Source organism: Thalia democratica, chromosome 4, assembly GCF_965202585.1.
Source record: "Thalia democratica chromosome 4, ktThaDemo2.hap1.1, whole genome shotgun sequence".
In the NCBI taxonomy this organism is placed as follows: domain Eukaryota; kingdom Metazoa; phylum Chordata; class Thaliacea; order Salpida; family Salpidae; genus Thalia; species Thalia democratica.
The window spans coordinates 62,105,255-62,125,279 of NC_139168.1; the positions used below are offsets into that span (position 1 = coordinate 62,105,255).

The window sequence follows — 20,025 nt, forward strand, 5'->3', positions numbered from 1 at the left end:
TGTAAACATACAGGTCTATAAATCCTTTTAGTAAAAACAGTGAATTGTTAATTTAAAGTTTCTTGCAGATTAGACTCTTCTACTGACTCTATAATTTAGTTATATTTATAAACCTAAAATGTTTTTTTCTTTTTTATATAAAACATATATTTATATTTTAAAATTTAACTTAGAAATTACGTTTTAATATGAATCGCATTCACGTTTTTCTGCGCGACAATGCATTTAAAATGAATGCTGGTATGTTGTTGTTAGAGTCCTTTTCAGCACCCTGTTTCATTCACACGCTTCAACTGATAATTAAAGACTCATTGTTTTCAGAAAACTACATAAGTGTGTTAATAGCCAAGGCCCGTCAAACTGTTGGCCTCTTTAATTATTCTTCTACAGCTAGCGAGAAAGCAAAAAAAAAAAAAAATCCAGGTCATTTTAGGTTCATCAGTGTCAATTCAAAAAGCCTTGCTACTTGCGCAAGATGTTGAAACAAGTTGGAATTTAATCTACCTTATGCTGAAAAGACTAGAAAAATTAAAAACAAGTGTCTAGAACCTCATGGCTAACTACAAATTTAAACCAGAAAATATTCTAACAGCTGATGACTGGAAACTTGTTAGCCTCCTTAACTAACTGCTCGAATTCTTTTACATAGTAACGCAGCAGTGTAATAAAAACCACGCATTGCTGTAAAGTGTAATCCGACAGGTAACAGTACTAGATACGTTTTTAATCTTAAAGCAAATAGTCCATCAGGTCAAAGTAATTCTACAACCCAAGCAACCTTGGTAGCAAATATAGAAGAGGCTTTCGAAAGATGGTTTTATACTACTAATAACAGCACACGAATAAACCTTTATGATAACGACTTGTTTTTATTCACAACAGCTGTTGATCCACGGTATTGACTTGAATTTTTCCTTGCTAATCTCAAACAGAAAGTTGTAAGGCTACTGAAATCAGAAGTAAAAATCATAGTTGTCGTGAGACTGGTCAAAGTGGTCAAGTTCATCCAGTACTGGCTAATAAACCTTAAGCTCAACTACCTCAAAATGATGTTCCCAAAAGCTTTTCGTTCTATTCTACATTTAAATCGGGAACAAGTGCAGTATTCACGAAAGTAAGCAACAAGATTCAGTTCATCAAAAGATTATAACATAAACTATTTTTTTGGCTGAAGAAAATTTATCTGCTAAAGACGCTGAAGTCTTGTCTTGGTGGAACTCAAACAAGAAAAAAATACTCACATCTTACCAGGTTTGCAAGAAGGTAACTTTTGGTACCACCATCTTTTGATTGTTCTGAAAGATTATTTTCAGAAGCTGGTAACTTGTACGAACAAAAGCGAAATTGCTTCCAAAAACCGGCAAAAAACTTTTTTTTTTTCATCACAACGTGAAAAAACAAGAATATGTTTCTTTGTAGCTTAATGGCGCTTATATGAGTAAATGTTATTTACTAAATTATTTACTTTTATATGTGCAAACAGTTGCTAAAGAAGTTATTGTTCATCTTATACTTCGAATTTTTGTAAATAAAAGTATATTGTAACGATTATTACAAAAAATACATAAAATTGTTATCTTTTAACGCATTTTAACATTTAATTTTTTTTTTTACGTCATACAAAGTACAAGGTTTAAGTTTAGTCGTATAAATAGCTTAAAATTTTACATTAAAACTGAGATTTTGTGTACGTAGATTTTTTTTGTTTTACAACGTTCTTTTTCCTAGTGTTCAAATAAAATGTTTACACAATGTTTGTGTTTTTTAACAAAATATTTGTATTAAACATTTTTTACTAATAAATGGTATTAATGGTAACATTTAGGATCCAGATCCGTTATATCACTTTATAAAGTAAACTAAAACCTGTGTAAAAAATTTGCAGCAGCTGAAGATCATTAAACGGTGTTGCTTAAACACATACTAACTACCAGCATAAATTAAAATTTCTTTTTCAACTAATAATTACCTAAGTATTTAAAGAATAAAATCAAATAGTAGTTTAGTTTGGTTTACTGTTCTAAAGTATTATACTTTTTATATTTTCAAAAGAGTATTTATACTCTTAAAGTCTTAAGTTATTTTTTTATTTTTGGATTGTAAAGTCCTTGGATAGTTAAAAATGTATAACAGTGTTTTATTGTACAATTGTATTAAAGCTTGTATTAACTTATACAAAAAAATACAAAGTCTAGACTAGGGGTGGGCAACAAATTTGGTCGGCGGGCCATATTTACAAAAAAGTTTTTTGCGGGTTGCATAACAAAAAAAAACTATAGAAATTAGTTCATTCTTAGAAAGAAAAATTGTAAATAAATGATCGTTTAGTAAACAATACCCTGTACCGAAAAACTGAACAGCGTATTTTACAGTTTTTGTTACCTAAAAGACAAATTTTATTTGTTTTATACAGTTTGTTTTTATTCTAGTAAATACGTTTCGGATACGAGATTTCTGCAGTCAGACCGTATACGGCTGCAAGCCATAACTGCCCACCTCAGTCAAAAAAATTATGTCAGAAGTTGTGTACTTTTAATATTTCATATAATACAATAACAAATCAGCTAGTCAGAGAAACTAAATAAAGCTAGTAATTAAGAATTAATAAATCGTGAACAGAATATTCAAAAATACTTGTTACAACTACTTACAGAAAAAATTGTTAACTTCTAAAAATAAGTTTTAAAATTTGAATACAAAGTTCAGAAAGAAAACAAAATTTCAGTTTCATTATTAAAGTATTTTATACCAGACTATCAAAAAAATTTCGTTAAAGAATTAAAACAAAAATACTTAGGTTTATGATTCTTTATTAGTTCTGTTTTCAAAAAAAATTTATCTAACAAAGTTAATTGGACGTGTAAAACAGTGATGATTAAGTTTTTTATTTGATAAAAAAAGAAAACATTTGTTATGCAGTATTTTAAGAATTCGAACTTTTTGCAAAACTTAGACAGCTTGTTACTGTATTTACGTAGCAAGACATAGACATAAACACTTTTTATTTAAATCTTATTGTAATATATAGGTAAAGTCTATATATCTGGAAAATTTATATTTTGTATGTTTAATACTGAAGTTGTTTTACAAACGTTGATTGTAAAATACTAACAGTAATATACAGAATTTAGCTATAGTAAGTTCTAAATGATTTTTTTTGTTAAGTATTAGTTTAATATGTGTAATATATATTCGAAGGCTGAACATACAAAAAGAAAAACTTTTCACCGTTAAAACTAAATTGTTAGCGTTATTCTTAAAAAAGTAAACACTAATTAGACGCCAGTTTCACGCCTGACTGCACACAGGCCCTCGAGTGCAAGGCGGCAAAATTGTCGCAGATATTGGCGGCAGAAGTTTTGTTGCGTTTCTGTCGATGCGACTTAGCGGCTAATGACAAACAAGACAAAAATTTAACATTTGGTGTTCATATAGTTTTGTTTTAGTTGTTGTTTAACACATTTCACTGTTATATTTTATCTTTTAGCGAGCTTTACGGCTTTATTTATGTTTACTAAGAGATTATAATAGTAAATATACCTTAATAATTTACACCTAGTAAAACAAACTAAGTACAAAAAGTAACTCTGCAATCATATACTAGTTAATACATCATTTCGAAAATTTAGTTATTTAAAAGTAAAACACAACTTTACAGTGAAAAAGGTTTTAGTTAAACTAGCGCAAAAAAAAAGCACAAAATAATTTTGTTACTCATAAAAACTAGTTTTTAACCTAACTAATGGTAAAAGGTGCTAAATTGCAAGTTTTTACAATTTATTTTTTCTGATTTTATTTATTATTTAGAAATTATGTTTTAGTGATTAGTAAAAAACTAAGCAATTATTTGAAAAAACTATTAAAATAAAAAGTATAAATCATAATTTTTTAATAAAAAAGTTTCTATTGTTTAGCAAGAATATTGGTAATGAACTATAAGCTTAAGCTTTGTAGTGCAAGTAATACTTAAAAGTATTGTTATATTCATCGATATTAAAATCACTTTTTAGTTTTATAACTTTGTAAAAAAAAGTACCGAAAAATGTTTAATTTTTTTACTCTTCCACAAAAAAAAAAGAAAGTTTAAGAATAAGCTGAAGTTGCTTATAAAGTTGGTTTATTGATTTATAACTCTAACAGATATACTACTACGCGTAAATAAAAGAAAAAAAAATATTGATTTCGTTTAAATAAACTCAGAGTATAGTTTAAAGGTTATGTACGTGTTCAAATACAAAATTAAAAAAAAAAAATTCTTAAGTGAAGATTCTTGGAATCTAATAGCTTACCATTTTGAACTTTGTTGGAGTTATAAACAAAACGTATAGTAAAAGTCAAGCATAAGGTGATTAACAAATATGATTAGTATCGAGTTTATTTTTGAAGTAAAAAACGTGAAATATATAATGAAGTTTATGTTCTGCTCAGCGTCTGGTAGCAAATCAATAAAATCGGAAAAATAACTTTTGTTGTTTATTGTTTTGCATTTCTCGTGTTTCTAATCAGTTCAAGTTTTCTTCGCTTTACAAAAAAAAATAAGAAAAAAAAAAACAGGTATTTAATACGTAAATACGCTACATAAAATTTAAACACTAATTTGCTTGCTAGAAGAATTGATTTTATACAAAAAAAGCTTCAGTAGAATGTTAAAGACTTTATACTTAAAGTAGTCTAAGGTAGTTTTTCTAAAGTAGCATTTAAAGTAAAGTATAATTAGTAGGTTATTTTTAAACCACTAACACAATTTTTGACTAATTAAGAACAATTACAAATGTTTTTAAGACACAATATTAAAATTTTAAAGTTTATTTGTAAAAACTAAATAGCGTTTAAAAGTGAATTATTGTAAAGATATATATTTTTAGAATGTATAAAAAGACTAGATTTGGTTTTCACCAACTGAATAAATTGAAACTTATAGAGTTTTTTGGTTTTAATTACTAGTTTTTTTTTAAATTAAGGTACATAACTTTTAAATTAAACAAGACAGACTGCTGTAGAATATAGAAAGTTTTTATACTTTTTATAAGTTTTCTATTTATGCTTTTTACTTTTGTAGATGCTTTGTTTTAGCAATAAAAAAAAAATCTTCACAACACAAATTTTAGAATAGGAAATTAAATTAAGCTAAAAATTTTAATAAAATAGAAAAAAAATCTAAATATAAACTTTTAATTAAAAATAAAAAACTTTTAAAGCTGATATTCTGTGACTGTTTGGTATCTAAAGTGTTAAAGTGTCAAGAATGGTATTTTGATTTGTAATTTGTTATACAAACATGATAGTTTTGAAATACTAATGACAGTGGGCATACATAAACAATTAATTCAAAATAAAACATCTTACCAGAATCATGTATTAGATTTTATAACTTATATTTGGAAACTAAATAAGCAAACATTTACACCTAACCTTTTGAAAGTAAATTTTAAAGTAGCATCGAGTAGAATTTCATGCTTACATTTTTATCGAAGATAATGTTTACAAATCAAAAGTATTTTTTTATAGCTTTCGTAATCAAAGTTTAAAATATGTTATACTAAACACATTTGGTTAAAAAAAGTTTGTTTAAAAAAAAAACATACTTTCTATTTTTGACAATGACGGAGAAAAAATAAATAGTTAATTTGATTTAGGTATAAACGCAATATATGTTATTCTGTTGAACTTATTTGGTAAAAAGTAAGTGTTTTCAGTAGAAAAATAGAAAAAAAAATGTTCACGAATTTTAGCTAATAAAATATCGGATACACTTAAACATAAATTATAAGTTTAGTCGCACTGGAAGTTGATTTAGAATAGTTGTATACAATTTTAAGTTGTACAAATTATTTGAATTAAAATAAAATATTTGAAAATAAAAACAACTTTTGTTATAACACAGTTAAAAGTAAACAAAATATATATAAACACTTGTGACTTTAGGAATGTTTGAAATACTTGTTTTCAAAAGTAAATATAATTTATTAGTTAAAGTCTGTTCCAAACTTTGTTTCAACAATTGCTGGAGTTATTTTTCACGATTTTTCAACACATGACAAAATATATAAGTATTCAAAACAATTACCCTTCAATAAATTGTAAACTTTTAAAACAAATTTACATTAAATGAAAGATTTAAACTTATAACTTACTTATATACCAACAGCTGTTTTTACAAGGTTTAGTTTTTATTTTATATAAATGAATAATTTTTAATCAGTTATATGTTTTTGTTTGATTTATATGGCACAAAGATATTATTTATGTTTCAATAAAGGACGCTTTAAAAAAACAGTATAAAATATTCTAATTAGATTTTATAATTACCTGTGGGTTTTTAATTACCAGTAGTAGTGTATTCTGTAAACTTTTTAAAAAAATACTAAAAAGAGTTTATGCAGCATCCGCCAATGAAATACTTAGTTTTACAGAAGAGACAAGAGTAGAGAAAAAGTTGAAACTTTCCGTTTGACTAACCACAACTCACTGAACATAAGGCTGCATAAGTAAAAGTGATTTATTTGACATTGGCGACAGAAAACCTTAACTCTTACATTTTGCAAGTTTAAGAAGGTAGTTGAAATATTTTTATGTTGAATTTGATTTTTTAAAGTAACTTACTTTGCAATTACAAGCAGCTATTTTTTTGTTATCAGTTATTTTAGTCATGCTTAGTAAAAAATAAGTATTGTATAAAAGCATTTTTTTTATTGCTTATTTGGTTTTAATTAGTTTCCATCAAATGCAGTTGGTATTTTTATTAAACCTACTGTCAAAAGTTAAACCTTCTGTTTGAAAATAACTTAAAATAAAAGTTACTGTCCCATAAAAAAATGAACCAAAATTTTGTTGACTGACGATAAGCTAGCTCAAATCGAACTGACCCTTACAAGGAAGCACGTACGTGCTACAGTTGAGCTCCGAAGGTAAACAAAAACTGACAATCAGAAGAAGTTTGGTTGGTGGAAAAGATGATTTTAACATTAAACGTAGTTTCGTAGACAGTCGTGTGCACTTGTGCGTGTAATCTATTTAAAAATCACAAAAAGTCTTTGGCCCACTAAATTTTTTGGAAGACTAGTAAGATGATTAGTCTTAAAGTTTGCTTTTTGAATTAACTGGTAGCTCCAGCATTATAGTTTTTTTTTTGGCTTCAGAAACAAGTAACGTTTTCTCAATAAACTTTTTTTTAACTATTTTCAAACTATTTTGTTGTGAACGTTTACTTGAGGGTTTTTCTAAAACTAAAAACCAACTTTGTTAAAATGATGTAAAATGAAAAAAGTTTTGTAATGCAGAGAAAAGTAAATAAGTATTTAACTATTAAATTAAAACTTTTTTTTTTAAACTATGATTTTTTTTAAACTTAATCTTTCAAATTGAGCTGGTCTTAGACTTAAAAAAAAAACATTTGTAAGTTTAAAAATTAATTAGGTATAAATAATCGAGATTAACGAACTTTTTTGTATGTAAAGTATGCTGAAATTATTTCAATATTACTAGCATATTTTATTTATTAATACTAGAAAAAACAGTCAGAAAAATTATGTTTGCTTATAATTATTAAATAAACTTGTAACTTAAGACTGCTATCCGATGTTTGTGAGCGTTGAAGCTCTTTCAAATGATTTTGCGAAAACAACCACTCTGATTTAATCTAACAAATCCGTTACGCTTTGTAAAGACATTTCTTACAAGCTTTATACTGTAAGTTTCACTTAAAATTGGACAGAGAATACAACTTTTATTGACAGAACAAGCAGTTTTTCAAAATTAGAAGAATTAGAAGATAAAAAAGTATAAATGTATAAACACAACTATCTAACAAACGTTGTGTTTATACATTTATACTTTTTTATCCAAACGAATTAAAGAATAAGTTATAATATTTTAAATATTGCTTAAATTAGTTATGTTACGGTCCATTAGATGGTAATTTGTAAAATATTGAAACTTAGCATACTAGAGAGTTAATTTGTTAAGCATTGATCATTAGTTTAATAAGTTTTTCAGTGTTAAATTCATTCTTAGTTGCTTGTTTGACCAACACTTGCATTACAATACTAGTAAATAAATACTAATAAATAAATATGTTTGAGCTATCTAAAACAACTGTAAAAACATGAAAAGTAAAAGTTTTTATTTTTGTTTAAGGACTTTAAATAGACTATTATTATATATCTTACTAAATGTTTTATTAGGCAAGCTTTTTTATACTTTAAATTAGTTTATATATTTTTTATTCTAATTTAATTTTACTTAATATAGATTACTAGTTTATATATATTAAATTTAATTCAACAAAACATAAACAGTTAAAATGATGATTTTATACCATTTAATAAAATACCTTTTGAAAACTTTACAAAAACTTTAAATAGTACTCTGTTTATAAAGTTAACGATATTTCTCTACGCTATATTTAACACAATTCAACTGTGTTTTTTATAAATAACTTGAAACGTACTATTTATAGTTTATATCACTCAGAAACATCGCTAGTTATAAAAAAATTCAAACTTAAAACTATTTTTGTTGATAAAACCTGTCGAAATTGTTTCGTTTATATCTTTAATTAGCAAAAATGAATGTTTTAAATATTTAAAGAATTTTTATAAATAAAATAAATGTGTTAAAACACTTAAACTATTCTTAAAGTTTTTTTCAAGTATGTTTGTTAGTTGATATTCCATTAACTAGCTTTCAAATTTAAACAACTAGTTTTAATTTTAAATGTCAAATTGTATTAAAAAGTAAATAACTATATATCAAATTTTTATATAAAACTTTTTAAAATTATAACCATAATAAAAATAAAGTATTTTATGACATGAATTATAAAACTCTTAGCAAGGTGTTTAAACAAGTAGTCATTTAAAAATTTCACATCAGACAGTTTATGTTTATGAAGACAAAATCATAAAACATATGTAGGTAGGTTTAAACCCTTGTATTCTTAGTAAGAAACTCAGTAATATCAAAAAGTCTGTATAGTCTGAACTACTTATAACTACATTCAAATACTCGAAACTTCTTAAGTTTACTAGTTTTTGTTTACACTTTATGACTTTTAAAAAGAATTTGAATAAAAAATCTTTGTTTAACATTTTTATGTTTATATGAAAATTTAACTTTTAACTAAAATACATCTACAAAAAGAATGCTCTTAATGTAAAAAAGTAAGTTAGTTACAAATGTCTATTATAAATTTAAAAAAACATAATAACTTTAAAGTTTTTTATTACTTATAAAAATAGTTTTGTAAAATAATAAAAACATTTTTGTTGTACAGATTTTTTTTTTTAATGTTTAATTTTTTTTCCAAAGTTATGAAAAGGTATAAAAACCTTTGAAGCTTTTTAAAAACTAGATAACACGTTAAAATCTAATTATCTTTTTTCATGTACAGTAAATACAGCTTCTGAAAAAAAACGAAGCTAATAAATTCAAATTTATGTCATAATTTGCATCAGACTGCAATTAATCTTTTATGGACGAATGTTGTAGACTAAGTTATGTCGTACTTTGTGTATTTAAGATCTATTAAGCGTCTAAGAAAGAATAATCTGTCATGAATTAAGCTTTTCATATAAAATAAGTTGTTTGCTCTTTATGATATAACCTTTATACTATGAACAAAAGTTTAATGGTATTTCAGCCAGAAAAAAACAAGTCAATTATAATAAATTCGAGACTAAAACTAAGTTATGAAAATTAAAAAATTTATAGCAAATTTATTTTGTTTTTAATAGTACATTTTAACTTTTTTAAATACTTTAAAAAGTTATCAGATTTATAATGCGAATTGCATCTATATGCATTACATATTTGTCAAGTTCGAAAAATTGCAAGTGAAATAATGAAGTATTTAAAGATAGAAATAACGTTTAGTACAAAAAACCTGATAAGTTATGGTTTGATTTTTTAGTTGCTTAAAAAAAAACTTAGCTTTGCCTTAACTACTTACAGCTTTTTTGATAAACAAGTTTACTTGAAATGAGTTATGGTTTGTCGAGAAAAACTAACAATGATCTTGCGAACTTTCATGCTGTCTGCTTTGTGCTTATCGACAATAGAATCAGCTTTTCTCCCAGAAGAAAATCCAATTAGCAACACGAACGCTATCAGTTAGTAAAATTTCATTGTTGAGAAAAGAAACTAGTCTTACATGTTTGAAATAAAAACTGAATCGTGTAGCTTTACCTAAAATTGCTTGGTAACCTAAAACTGTAATGTTGTATCTAAATAATTTTTATAGAAAAAAGCAACGAATAGTTTCTCTTAATTTAATCCGGTTAATATCCTTACATATTTAACTATCCTAAATTTTTGAAAACATAATTTTAAGGTATATTGTATTTATTATAAGTTTTCTATAATCTGTGGCGAAACTCACACTAACAGCTTTTAAAATTTTGATATTTTTCATATATTAAAGTTTCTTTTTATTTACTTAATGTAATTTTTATGCTGAGACACACGATACTTCTTAAGTTTCAAAAATAAGCAACTATAAATAAACAACTAAGTACAAAATAACAACAGTACTCCTATTAAAAATTGTTTAAAAACTAAAAATACTTTGCTAAAATATTAAAATACTGAAAACATTGTTTGCATACTAAGTTTCAAGTTATATTTTGTGAAAAAGTAAAAGAAGAGCAACATACTGTAAAAGTAACAGTTGTAACTAAAATATGTATAATACAATTTACCACATTTAAGTGCGTATGTTTATAAATTTAAAGCACTTCTATTAAAACTTCAACGCTTAACATGGTTTAAAGTTAATTTAAAAATTAACAAAGTTTCTACTTTTTGTAAAATTATTTTTGATGTAGCACGTGCATCATTAATGTTGAATATTCATTTTAGTTTTTAACATTTTCAACTAAAATTCTAAGTATTAGAACTGACTTTTTGGCTTGACTTAAAAAAAAAATTTTTTAAGATAAGTTCAGTTACTTAATTTCATAACAAAAAATAACAAAAAAATAAACAGCATCAAAGAAGTATTCAGTGTTTATTGGAGCGAATTCAAGTAACCCTTCGGATCATCAGCTATTTGATTTACATGGCTTGAAAAAAATCAACAATGTTTTCTACGCATACTCAAGGTAGCAATAATAATAGTATAAACGTTTTGGATAGTGGTGTAAAATTTTTTCACTTTTCAAACTAAGCTTTATTTGTAACTTATAAATGATATAGTGCTTTTATCATTTGACTTTGGTTTTTGGTACAGAGAAAGAATATTTACATTAGACGTACCAAAAACAATTATTGACAAAAACAGCGACAGAAGTTTCTATCGAATAGAAGTAAGCCAAATTTAAACACTATTCAACTTTTAGCTAAAAAACTAAGAAGTGCTGACAAGTAGTTTTAATTAAAATGCTACCTAACTCTCGTTAAATACTTTTTGACACTTTTTTAGCAACTAAACACTTTTTATTAAGTATATGTAGTTGTAAAATTATAAACTTTTAAATTAATGTTAGTAGCAAAAATGCTTTGTAATCAACAAACTTTAAATCTAGTTTGATAAGAGTAAGCATGTAAATTTTATACTGTTACACCAGAAACTGAATTTCGAGACGGACAAAAAACAAACTGACACTTGTATCAATCGAAACAAGAATCTAATAGAATCTGGCTCCTTAAGAGAAAGTGATTGTTACAACCACGTGACTACTATGGTCCAATACACGACCAATGACACTAACACGCCGATCAACAAGGTTCTCGTGTGCTCTTCCAACGGAGCTCAACCAGTAATGAAGTCTCTGAAAGTTTGTTTAAATACAATTTTGTTGCATGACGTTTGATAGCACAAAAATAAAAATAAATGAATTGGAAGTTAAAATATTTTATATTTAAATTACCTAACTTTATTGTTTTGTAAAAAAAATTTATTGAACATACTGTTTTATCCGAAATTTCAAATGCTTGTTAGCTCATATTTTTCCCATTTTTTATTAGTTATATATTATTAGTAAATAAAAACATTAATTATTATTTATAGATTAGTGAAAACGGAACACTGAACGAACACGATGAAAAAACAATCACACGTTTTAACACCAGAAAAATAAAACTTTGTTCAGCTTTTCCTAAACACAAGACTAGCTCGTTTTCATCATGTTAGTTATCTTATATTATTAAGTATGCTATTTTGTAAGTTAGAATAATTGATTATACTGTTCTAGATGTACGCATATAATTTTAAATAAGTACGTGTATGTTTTTAACAGACGGTGCAATATATCATGGATACACGAACCAGCATATTAAATCTGAACTTTTTAAGATCAATGTAGACGATGTCGAGAGAAATCTTAAAACTTTTTCTAAAGATTCGGCGAAAAGCTTTATTAAAAGTATGACTTTTAGTTAATCTTTTTTTATATGAATTGTATAGACAGTTTTGTAATAGATGTTTTAGTTTCTAGCAATAAGATAGCTTTAAACCCCATTTTTTAAAGATTTTAGAAAAAAAAAGAAATTATTTTAAAAAGTTTTAAAATACATTAACACTTTTAGGATCCTTAACTTTTCTAATTAGTTTACGTAAAAACACATTATTTTTTAACATCAGACAAATCAAAGTTTGTTCGTATTATCGAGGGAACACCGGAAAGCGGTAAAATATTGACGTTTTTCAATGAACCAGCTATGGAGACTAGAGATAATGTGAGTTTTAATGAACTTATTTAACGAGCATTTGGTTGTGCTTTTAAGTAATTTTAAACTTATCTTGTGAAATAGTGTTTTCATACTCAAATAATAACTTTCTTAGTGTAAAAGGCGATTTGTCAAAAAAAACATTATGAAGATAAATCACTGTAATGCCGACTAAAATATTTTTTTACATAAACTATTTCAAAAGCTTTCACTGCTAGCCTTCTCAGTTAGGAAATATTATAAAACTTTTTTTCAAAACAGAGATACATGGCTACAGTAGCACAAATTTGCAAAAACGATGTTTACAAAGACGTTGGTTCCAGTCATCGCTTTCAATATGTTTTCAGTTCATTCATCAAAGTTCGTCTCACTTGCTCAACTCAGTCAAATCCTCCTTTGTACTTTGATGAAGTTGTTTCAGTTTCTGAGATTTTTACTTTGGAAACTGCAACTGAAGGAAAACAAAGAGTTGTGTTTGCTGTAATGAACAGTTCCAAGTTCGTTGTATTTTTTATAGACTTTATTACTTAGCTTTTTATAACTTTCTACTTTTTTGAAAAGTACTTTTCCTATAATCAAAATTCATTTAAAATTTATTTCTTAAAGTTCAATACTTTTAAAATTAGATTAAACTGTTCGCCTTTTAATAGTAAAATGATATTAAAATTCTTGCAGCTTATTTATAAAAGCATCTGCAGTGTGCATATTCAAAGCAGATGATATAAACAACGCACTTGAAAGTCCATTGATGGAAGAAGTTGATGGATTTATTTATCCAATCAAAAACAATCCGTATCCTAATATTTCAAGGTAAAATTGTAAAATATCATTTTGTAAAAGTTTATAAAAACATAACTAAAACATTGATTAGTTGATAAATTAAGACTTCTTAGTTTTATTTATATAAACCAAGTTTCAGTTTTGTCGGGTTTTAGTATACTTATGATGTTTTTATGAGACTTAAAATAAATAAACTATATTGTAAACGGAAAAATATTTGCTTGTAAAAAAATACTTGAAATCTGTTGAAATTAGCACTATACAAAGTTAAAGTTATGACTTTAACTTTATTTTTTAGTTTTTGTTACATTTTTTTCTAGTTAAAGAAAATATGATACTTACGAGAAATAAACATGCAGATGTGATTACAACATAAACGAAAGTGGAGACAGAACTATGAATTCATCTTCTGATGAGTTTATAAAGTCTCATTTTATGGCCAGAGACCAAGTCAAACCTTGGAATTTTCAAAAACCAGGACCGATTATGACTTCTCAAAAGTTAGTTTTCTACTAGTAGGTTAAGAATTTATACTTAGTTTGTTTGAAATTTTGTTTAAGTTTATCGTAATTATATTTTAAAAACTATCTAGAGATTTAAATAGGCAATGTATATTATCTTATTTGGAATTTTTTATCAAAAAATGGTAATGCTGGTCTAAGATAATTTTTTGTAGCTATTTTTACAAGTAGCAACAAAAATGAAGTTCAAAGTCTTTTATCTACAATCCAAAAAAAGTTAAACAAACAAGTAATTATTGCATATTCGAAAACTACTCAAGATAGACTATTGTATTGTCATCTAAATAAAAAAATGCTTTTGTTAAGGTGCTCAATAACACTTTAAAACTCAAGTTATGAACCGTAGTAATAAAGAAAAATATAAAATTTATTTTTTTTAAAACTACTGTTCAAAAAGAACAAAGTTTGAGAAATGCTTCAAAAACAACAAAACTGTAGAAATAAGATTAAAACCCTGACATTAAGTCTGTTATAACGAATTTTTATGTTTTCTTGTTTTTATTGCATTCAACCGACATTGCTTAATTAGATTTGTTTCACGTTTCAATAACTTTTTCAATAATCTTAGTTTTTTCAGTTACCCATGAAATTGACTAATTCTTATACTGATATAACTTACAGTCACATTATAAATGCTCACTGTTAGAAAACTCACCATTAAAAGCTTCAGCAAAACTATTTTAGAGCTAATATTATCATCTATATGTACGATAATCAATCATACTTAAACGATCAATATCAACAGAAAACCAACTCTTGAAATTTCAGGCTTATTTGAATATATTGCAATAGCTTCATTTTTACCGTATTACTCATATTTAGACATTGATGAACTACTTTGAATCTAGTGTTGTTTATTTTAAAATTTAAAAAAGCGCTCAAAAAGTTTGGTCTAAGGACCTGGCGTATAAAGGATCTAGTCATTTAATTGTTTTTGGCACATTCAAAGTTATTTATCTAATGTTTGTTTCGATTTTTATTTCAAGACGATATGAAATTTATAATTTTTTTTTCTATTTAGCAATACTTGTTTTTAAATCAATCCTAAACATTAAATGCTCTTAACAACGATATATGATGCAAATTCTGCAGTAAAATGATAGTCACTGAAACGTGGTGTAAACACAGGTAGCATTGAGCTGACAAGTAATAAAAGTACTTCTGGTTGGTGTAAGTGTTAAGACTTATTAAGAGTAAACTAAAACTAAGCTTTATTATTTTTGAGCTGACGTTTAAAAGCAGTCGAGTCTACTTAAATTTTGTTTTAAATTTAAATTTAAAACTATCACAAATTAGATAAGGGGAGACAGAATTTTATAGGTAACGGGTCGGATTTAATAAAAAAAATCTTCCAAAAATTGTTGATTAATTTTTTGAAATTTATGTTTAGAAAAAAAGTATTTTACACTCACAATTAATTTATGTCATTATATACAATTTATAAAGATAAGAAAATGATAATTGTTCTTGCATACGTTTTTAAAACTAAAAGATAAGTCGCAGGTCGCATAATTCTGTGAAATGGGCCGAATATGGCTAGCAGGTAATAGTTCAGAAACAATTTACTTGGTAAAAATAAGTTTAATTTAAAATAAATGGTTGATTTAGTTAAAAACATACAAAAAGTACCGAAAACTATCAACGACGACAACTTTTACAAAAACAGAGATGAATACACTGCAATCTCAATAGAAACGATAGAAGAAAGTGAGGTATCAATTTCATCAGAAAAACTCCACTACACAGTCATGTGGTTGGGAACTAAAGGTGGATTTGTGGTGAAAACTTTGTTTTTGAACGGTACTGATGAGAAGATTGTACTTGAGAAAAGAAAAGTTTTTGAGCCAGAAAAATGTGGAAAAAAGTAAGTATTTTAACAAATAAAAGCAGCTAACTTTGAAAATAAATTTATTTCTTAAAGTTATTTGTAAAAAAACCTAGTATGTATTGTTTTAAATTTTCTGCAAAAGTTTTGTTATATTTATATTTATTGTATAATATTGAAGAGCATACCTTATTTAATACTTTAAAAAGAAATAATATTTATTGCTAATAGAAACTTTAATGATGTTTAGTTAATAGGTTACGTGTAAAATTTTAAACAATTAATAATGCACGTACTTTTTCAATTGTATTTTATTGACTTTCAAGCCATTTTCAATGTTAAAAATTTGAATAGACAATATGTTAAGTTTGCTGAGAAATATTACTTTGAGTTTGTTTGACCTTAAAATGTGTGAAAAAATGTTTATCATGGTGATAATATAACTTAAAAAAAATTCTAATCAGAAGACCTGACAAAAGAGCATTATTTTTTTTATCGTATGCGTGATTACTTAACTTAGGTATGTGGCTTTTTAAGTATTTTTAAGCTGTCATTTGTCGACAAACTAAACTAGTATCAGAAGTAATAAACTTTGTCATACTCATTTTTGTTTTACAATATTTTAGTAATAGTTATACTGCTATAAAAAATGTTTTAAGACTTTTGCTTTTTTTTAAACTAATCAAACTGAATTAATTAAGAAAAGGTGTTGTAATCTGCGTAACTATTTATGCTCATTGTTAACATTTTCGATTAAAAAAGCCAATTGAGAAGAAAATATTTTTTATATTTTAAAATGTGTTATAGGACTGTTATGTAAACAAAATTTTTAGGTCTGAAGTTACATCAATGATGGTCAACAAAGAATCAGGGAATCTTTTTGTGACGTTTAGTGATTGCGTCATCGCTGTACCTCTATGCCCTCACATTGGTATTGATTGTGAGAAGGGATGCAAAGAAAAGAAGGACCCGTATTGTACATGGGACGGAAACTTGTGTCAGGGTACTACTGTCCACGATATTTCAAGGGACCAGGATCTTGACAGTAGCGAAAGACTCGCAGAATGTCCTGCTACATGTAAGATAAAAGTATTAGATGTTTCAACAATACGTTGTCTATAACTTGATTATATGCACAAAGTTATGTTCAACAGTATATTTAATACTTTTAAGTTTCAATAAAAAACATAAAAAATAAAATTGCAATTACTTAACAAAATAATTACAAAAAAATTTTCATAACATGTCTTAACAGCTTCAGTTGATGGCTTAGATGAAACCATTAATACCTTCGATACAAATTCAAGAAATAAAAATAATTTATCTAAAATTGAAAAAACAAAAACATCTAGTGTAAATTACGACGGTTCCATTGCAGTGCTGACCGCTTGTATTGGCTGTTTTATCGGCATTTTGATGACCAGTTTCATATTTTTGTGCTGCAATCCCTGCGAAAAACTAAAAAAGAAACGAAAGCGTTATTACTCACAAATTGTAAGCTTTTTCTATTGTATGAAAATTTTTACAAAAATAGTATATTCAGACTTAAAAAAAGTTTATATTTTAGATAAAAGTTACATTATTTTTTGCTGTATATAATATTAAAATAAATCATAATTTATAAGCTACTTAAGTATGTATTACCTTTTTCCAATAAGTATTATAGTAAGAGCGAATAAACTATTTAAGAAGAGACATGCTTTTATAAAAACCTACGTTCTTTTTCAACAAAAAAGCCACAAAAAACAATTTGTTATCATTCCACCACAGTCGAACAGCAAACGCCAGCAGGAAGTTTCCTACGACTCGAGTTCGCTTAAAAGACAAAGTTCCTTGCATAGAAACAGACATGCAAGCGAAACAAGCATAAAGTAAGCATGTTGCAAATGTTATAAACTTTATTCGTGTTTTCGTCAGCTGTTTTATTCTTTTTACAAAGTTAGCAATTATTTTTTTGCTTTCATTAAAAACTTCATTTGTTACTTTGTAACTTTTTTCATCTCAGGACCAATTTCACGAACGTGCGGCACAGCTACAACGATGACGTGGCAAAGGGCGGGAAATCGAGTCAAGCGAGCAGCAGCGCTTCTGGTGGTGAGCGAAGTCGTCACAGCTCTGCCCGAAATCCCACGAGAGAAAATAATTTGGTTAGTTTTGAAAAGGCGCAAACGTCGAAAGTCGCAAAAACTGACAGTCTATTTTAAATTTTGACTTTAGTAGTTCTTAAAAAAATGTTTAAGTAAAGTTTGTCTTTTTGTTTTTTTTTTCCGCAGTCGTAAAACTTGAGTTCTACGCAACTATAGAAGTTAGTCTATAGAAATATGTAAATAATATAAACTAGCTGTTCAAACCATAAGTTAGAATATAAAAAAAATTAAATATATATGTAATTATAAGTTGATTTAAATTGTTCATATTTAATATTTTTTAAGTATTTCTTTTCTTAAATTTTTTTATTATAAATCTTACAATACTTTTGTTATGAATAAAATACAGACCTAGTAACTTAACTCTGAAATGCTTAAAAAAAACTAAATTAAATTAAGATTCTTCTAATTTCTAATAGAATACCTAGACACACTTATTTAAAAAACATTCGTGATTTCAAATACTTACAGACTTTATTAACAAAAAACAAAAAATACAATATATAAACATTTTAGGGCTGTATGGTCAACCCAGCTTACATTAGACAAATTTCAAACGAAAGCGACAGAGCAAACATGGCTCCGAAACAAAACACTCTTTCCCATCCTTTTTCAGCCCCAAGACTGCACCGTTCCCATAGCAACCAGCAACCCAACAACAAATACAACCAGGTGGGACGCCAACATTCTGTTCAAATTCCAAGGAGACCCTCGGTTGGGATCACGGACGGGTTAAAATTTTACTCGACAACTCCTGTTGCTGTCAATGGTAATGTAAGAGGCCCGATCACTCAAATGACTTTACCGATTAGAGGAGTGAAAAAGTCAGCAAAAGGAATGGCTTACAGCTTGGACAGCAACAGAAAAAAATCGTATCATAGTTTACAGCGTGACTTTCAACTATACCAAAATATGAATGGTAATTTTTTAAAACTAGATTAAAAGATTTTACTTAAGCTTTACTTGTATTATAAATTTTAAACTTACAGATATAAACAAGAGAAGAAGATACTATAGCGAGTGTAGAAGAACACCAAATGAAAGCAAGCCAAAATCTTCTCTTATAAACTACCCGATTATAGAGAATCCTTACGTAAGTAACGTTGAATCACAAAACAAGAACTCAAGTTTCAACATAGGGTTCAGTACTTTGCAACCAAACGTCAAAGTAATCTCAAAGCACGCTCAAAAACAAGTTACTCCAGTTTCATCTTCGCTGGAGGAAGAATCGCCGATGCAAATAGAAACTACTTTTACTAAAATGGTTAGCTGAAAGTAAACACCTTAAAAAAAATTGAATTTAGCTGTAACATAAAACGTTTAACACAGAACAGAAAGTCCAAGAAAACACCAGTGAAAACAAACTCTGTGAAAAGGCAAGCTCTCAATTCAGTTGGTGAATCCAGATCTTCCGGAGAGAACAACTGAACACATTTTTTCATACACGAACCTAGATAAAATATTTTTGTTTACCTTGTATAGGTGCTTTAATAACTTTAACTAAGTACAGTGTTGTTCACAACTCAAAGTATTTTAAAATTACCATTTTTTATACAAAAAAATCGAAACTTTTCACTTTACACAAAATTTATAAATTTTTAAAGCGGATAATTACAATAAATGCAAACAAAATGACCTTATAACTATAAAAAAGAAAATTTGAAATTTTTTAATTCGTCTATTTTTAAAGCTGCTGTTAGTTTGAAATTTTGTTAAAACATTGTCTAACATTTTTCATTGTTTTATAAAGAAAAAATTCTAAAAAATTTTTTTTGAATTTTTTTTATTAAATTTTATTTTATTATGGCAAACTTAAGCATCGATGAAAAAGTAAAGCTAGTGATTTATTTTAAACTTCAAAAAAGTTTATTTTAGCTAGTTACTTATAATTTCTAAGCATATGTACTATAAGTTGCCTTTTGCTAGTACTTTACGTAAACTATTTAATGTTTTTGTTAAAAGCTTTTTGAGTTTTGTCAAGTATTTCTGTTATTTTAAATATATTAGAAGCTTTGAAGTTTGCAATCATAGTACATTTGTTAGTAATTAAACAAAAAATTGATATAAGGTTGTTTAGTGTTACGAA

General features: G+C 26.4%; 2 protein-coding genes across 2 annotated transcripts; both read left to right on the plus strand.

Moving 5' to 3' along the window:
- Nucleotides 1-9,995: 9,995 nt before the first annotated feature.
- On the plus strand, nt 9,996-18,675 carry LOC145833515 (semaphorin-6A-like). The gene is made up of 16 exons (XM_082940687.1): nt 9,996-10,109; nt 10,985-11,099; nt 11,228-11,303; nt 11,565-11,774; nt 12,008-12,125; nt 12,237-12,362; nt 12,581-12,675; nt 12,928-13,163; nt 13,342-13,476; nt 13,806-13,946; nt 15,634-15,831; nt 16,626-16,870; nt 17,048-17,286; nt 17,563-17,663; nt 17,798-17,939; nt 18,556-18,675. Exons 1-16 carry the CDS (start codon nt 10,010-10,012, stop codon nt 18,673-18,675), a joined length of 2,397 nt encoding a protein of 798 aa, XP_082796813.1. The 5' UTR covers nt 9,996-10,009.
- LOC145835161 (uncharacterized) lies at nt 18,669-19,393 on the plus strand. The gene is made up of 3 exons (XM_082942714.1): nt 18,669-18,858; nt 18,929-19,203; nt 19,269-19,393. The coding sequence occupies exons 1-3, from the start codon at nt 18,735-18,737 to the stop codon at nt 19,365-19,367; spliced, it is 498 nt and encodes a 165-aa protein (XP_082798840.1). The 5' UTR covers nt 18,669-18,734; the 3' UTR covers nt 19,368-19,393.
- The last annotated feature ends 632 nt before the right edge of the window (nt 19,394-20,025 follow it).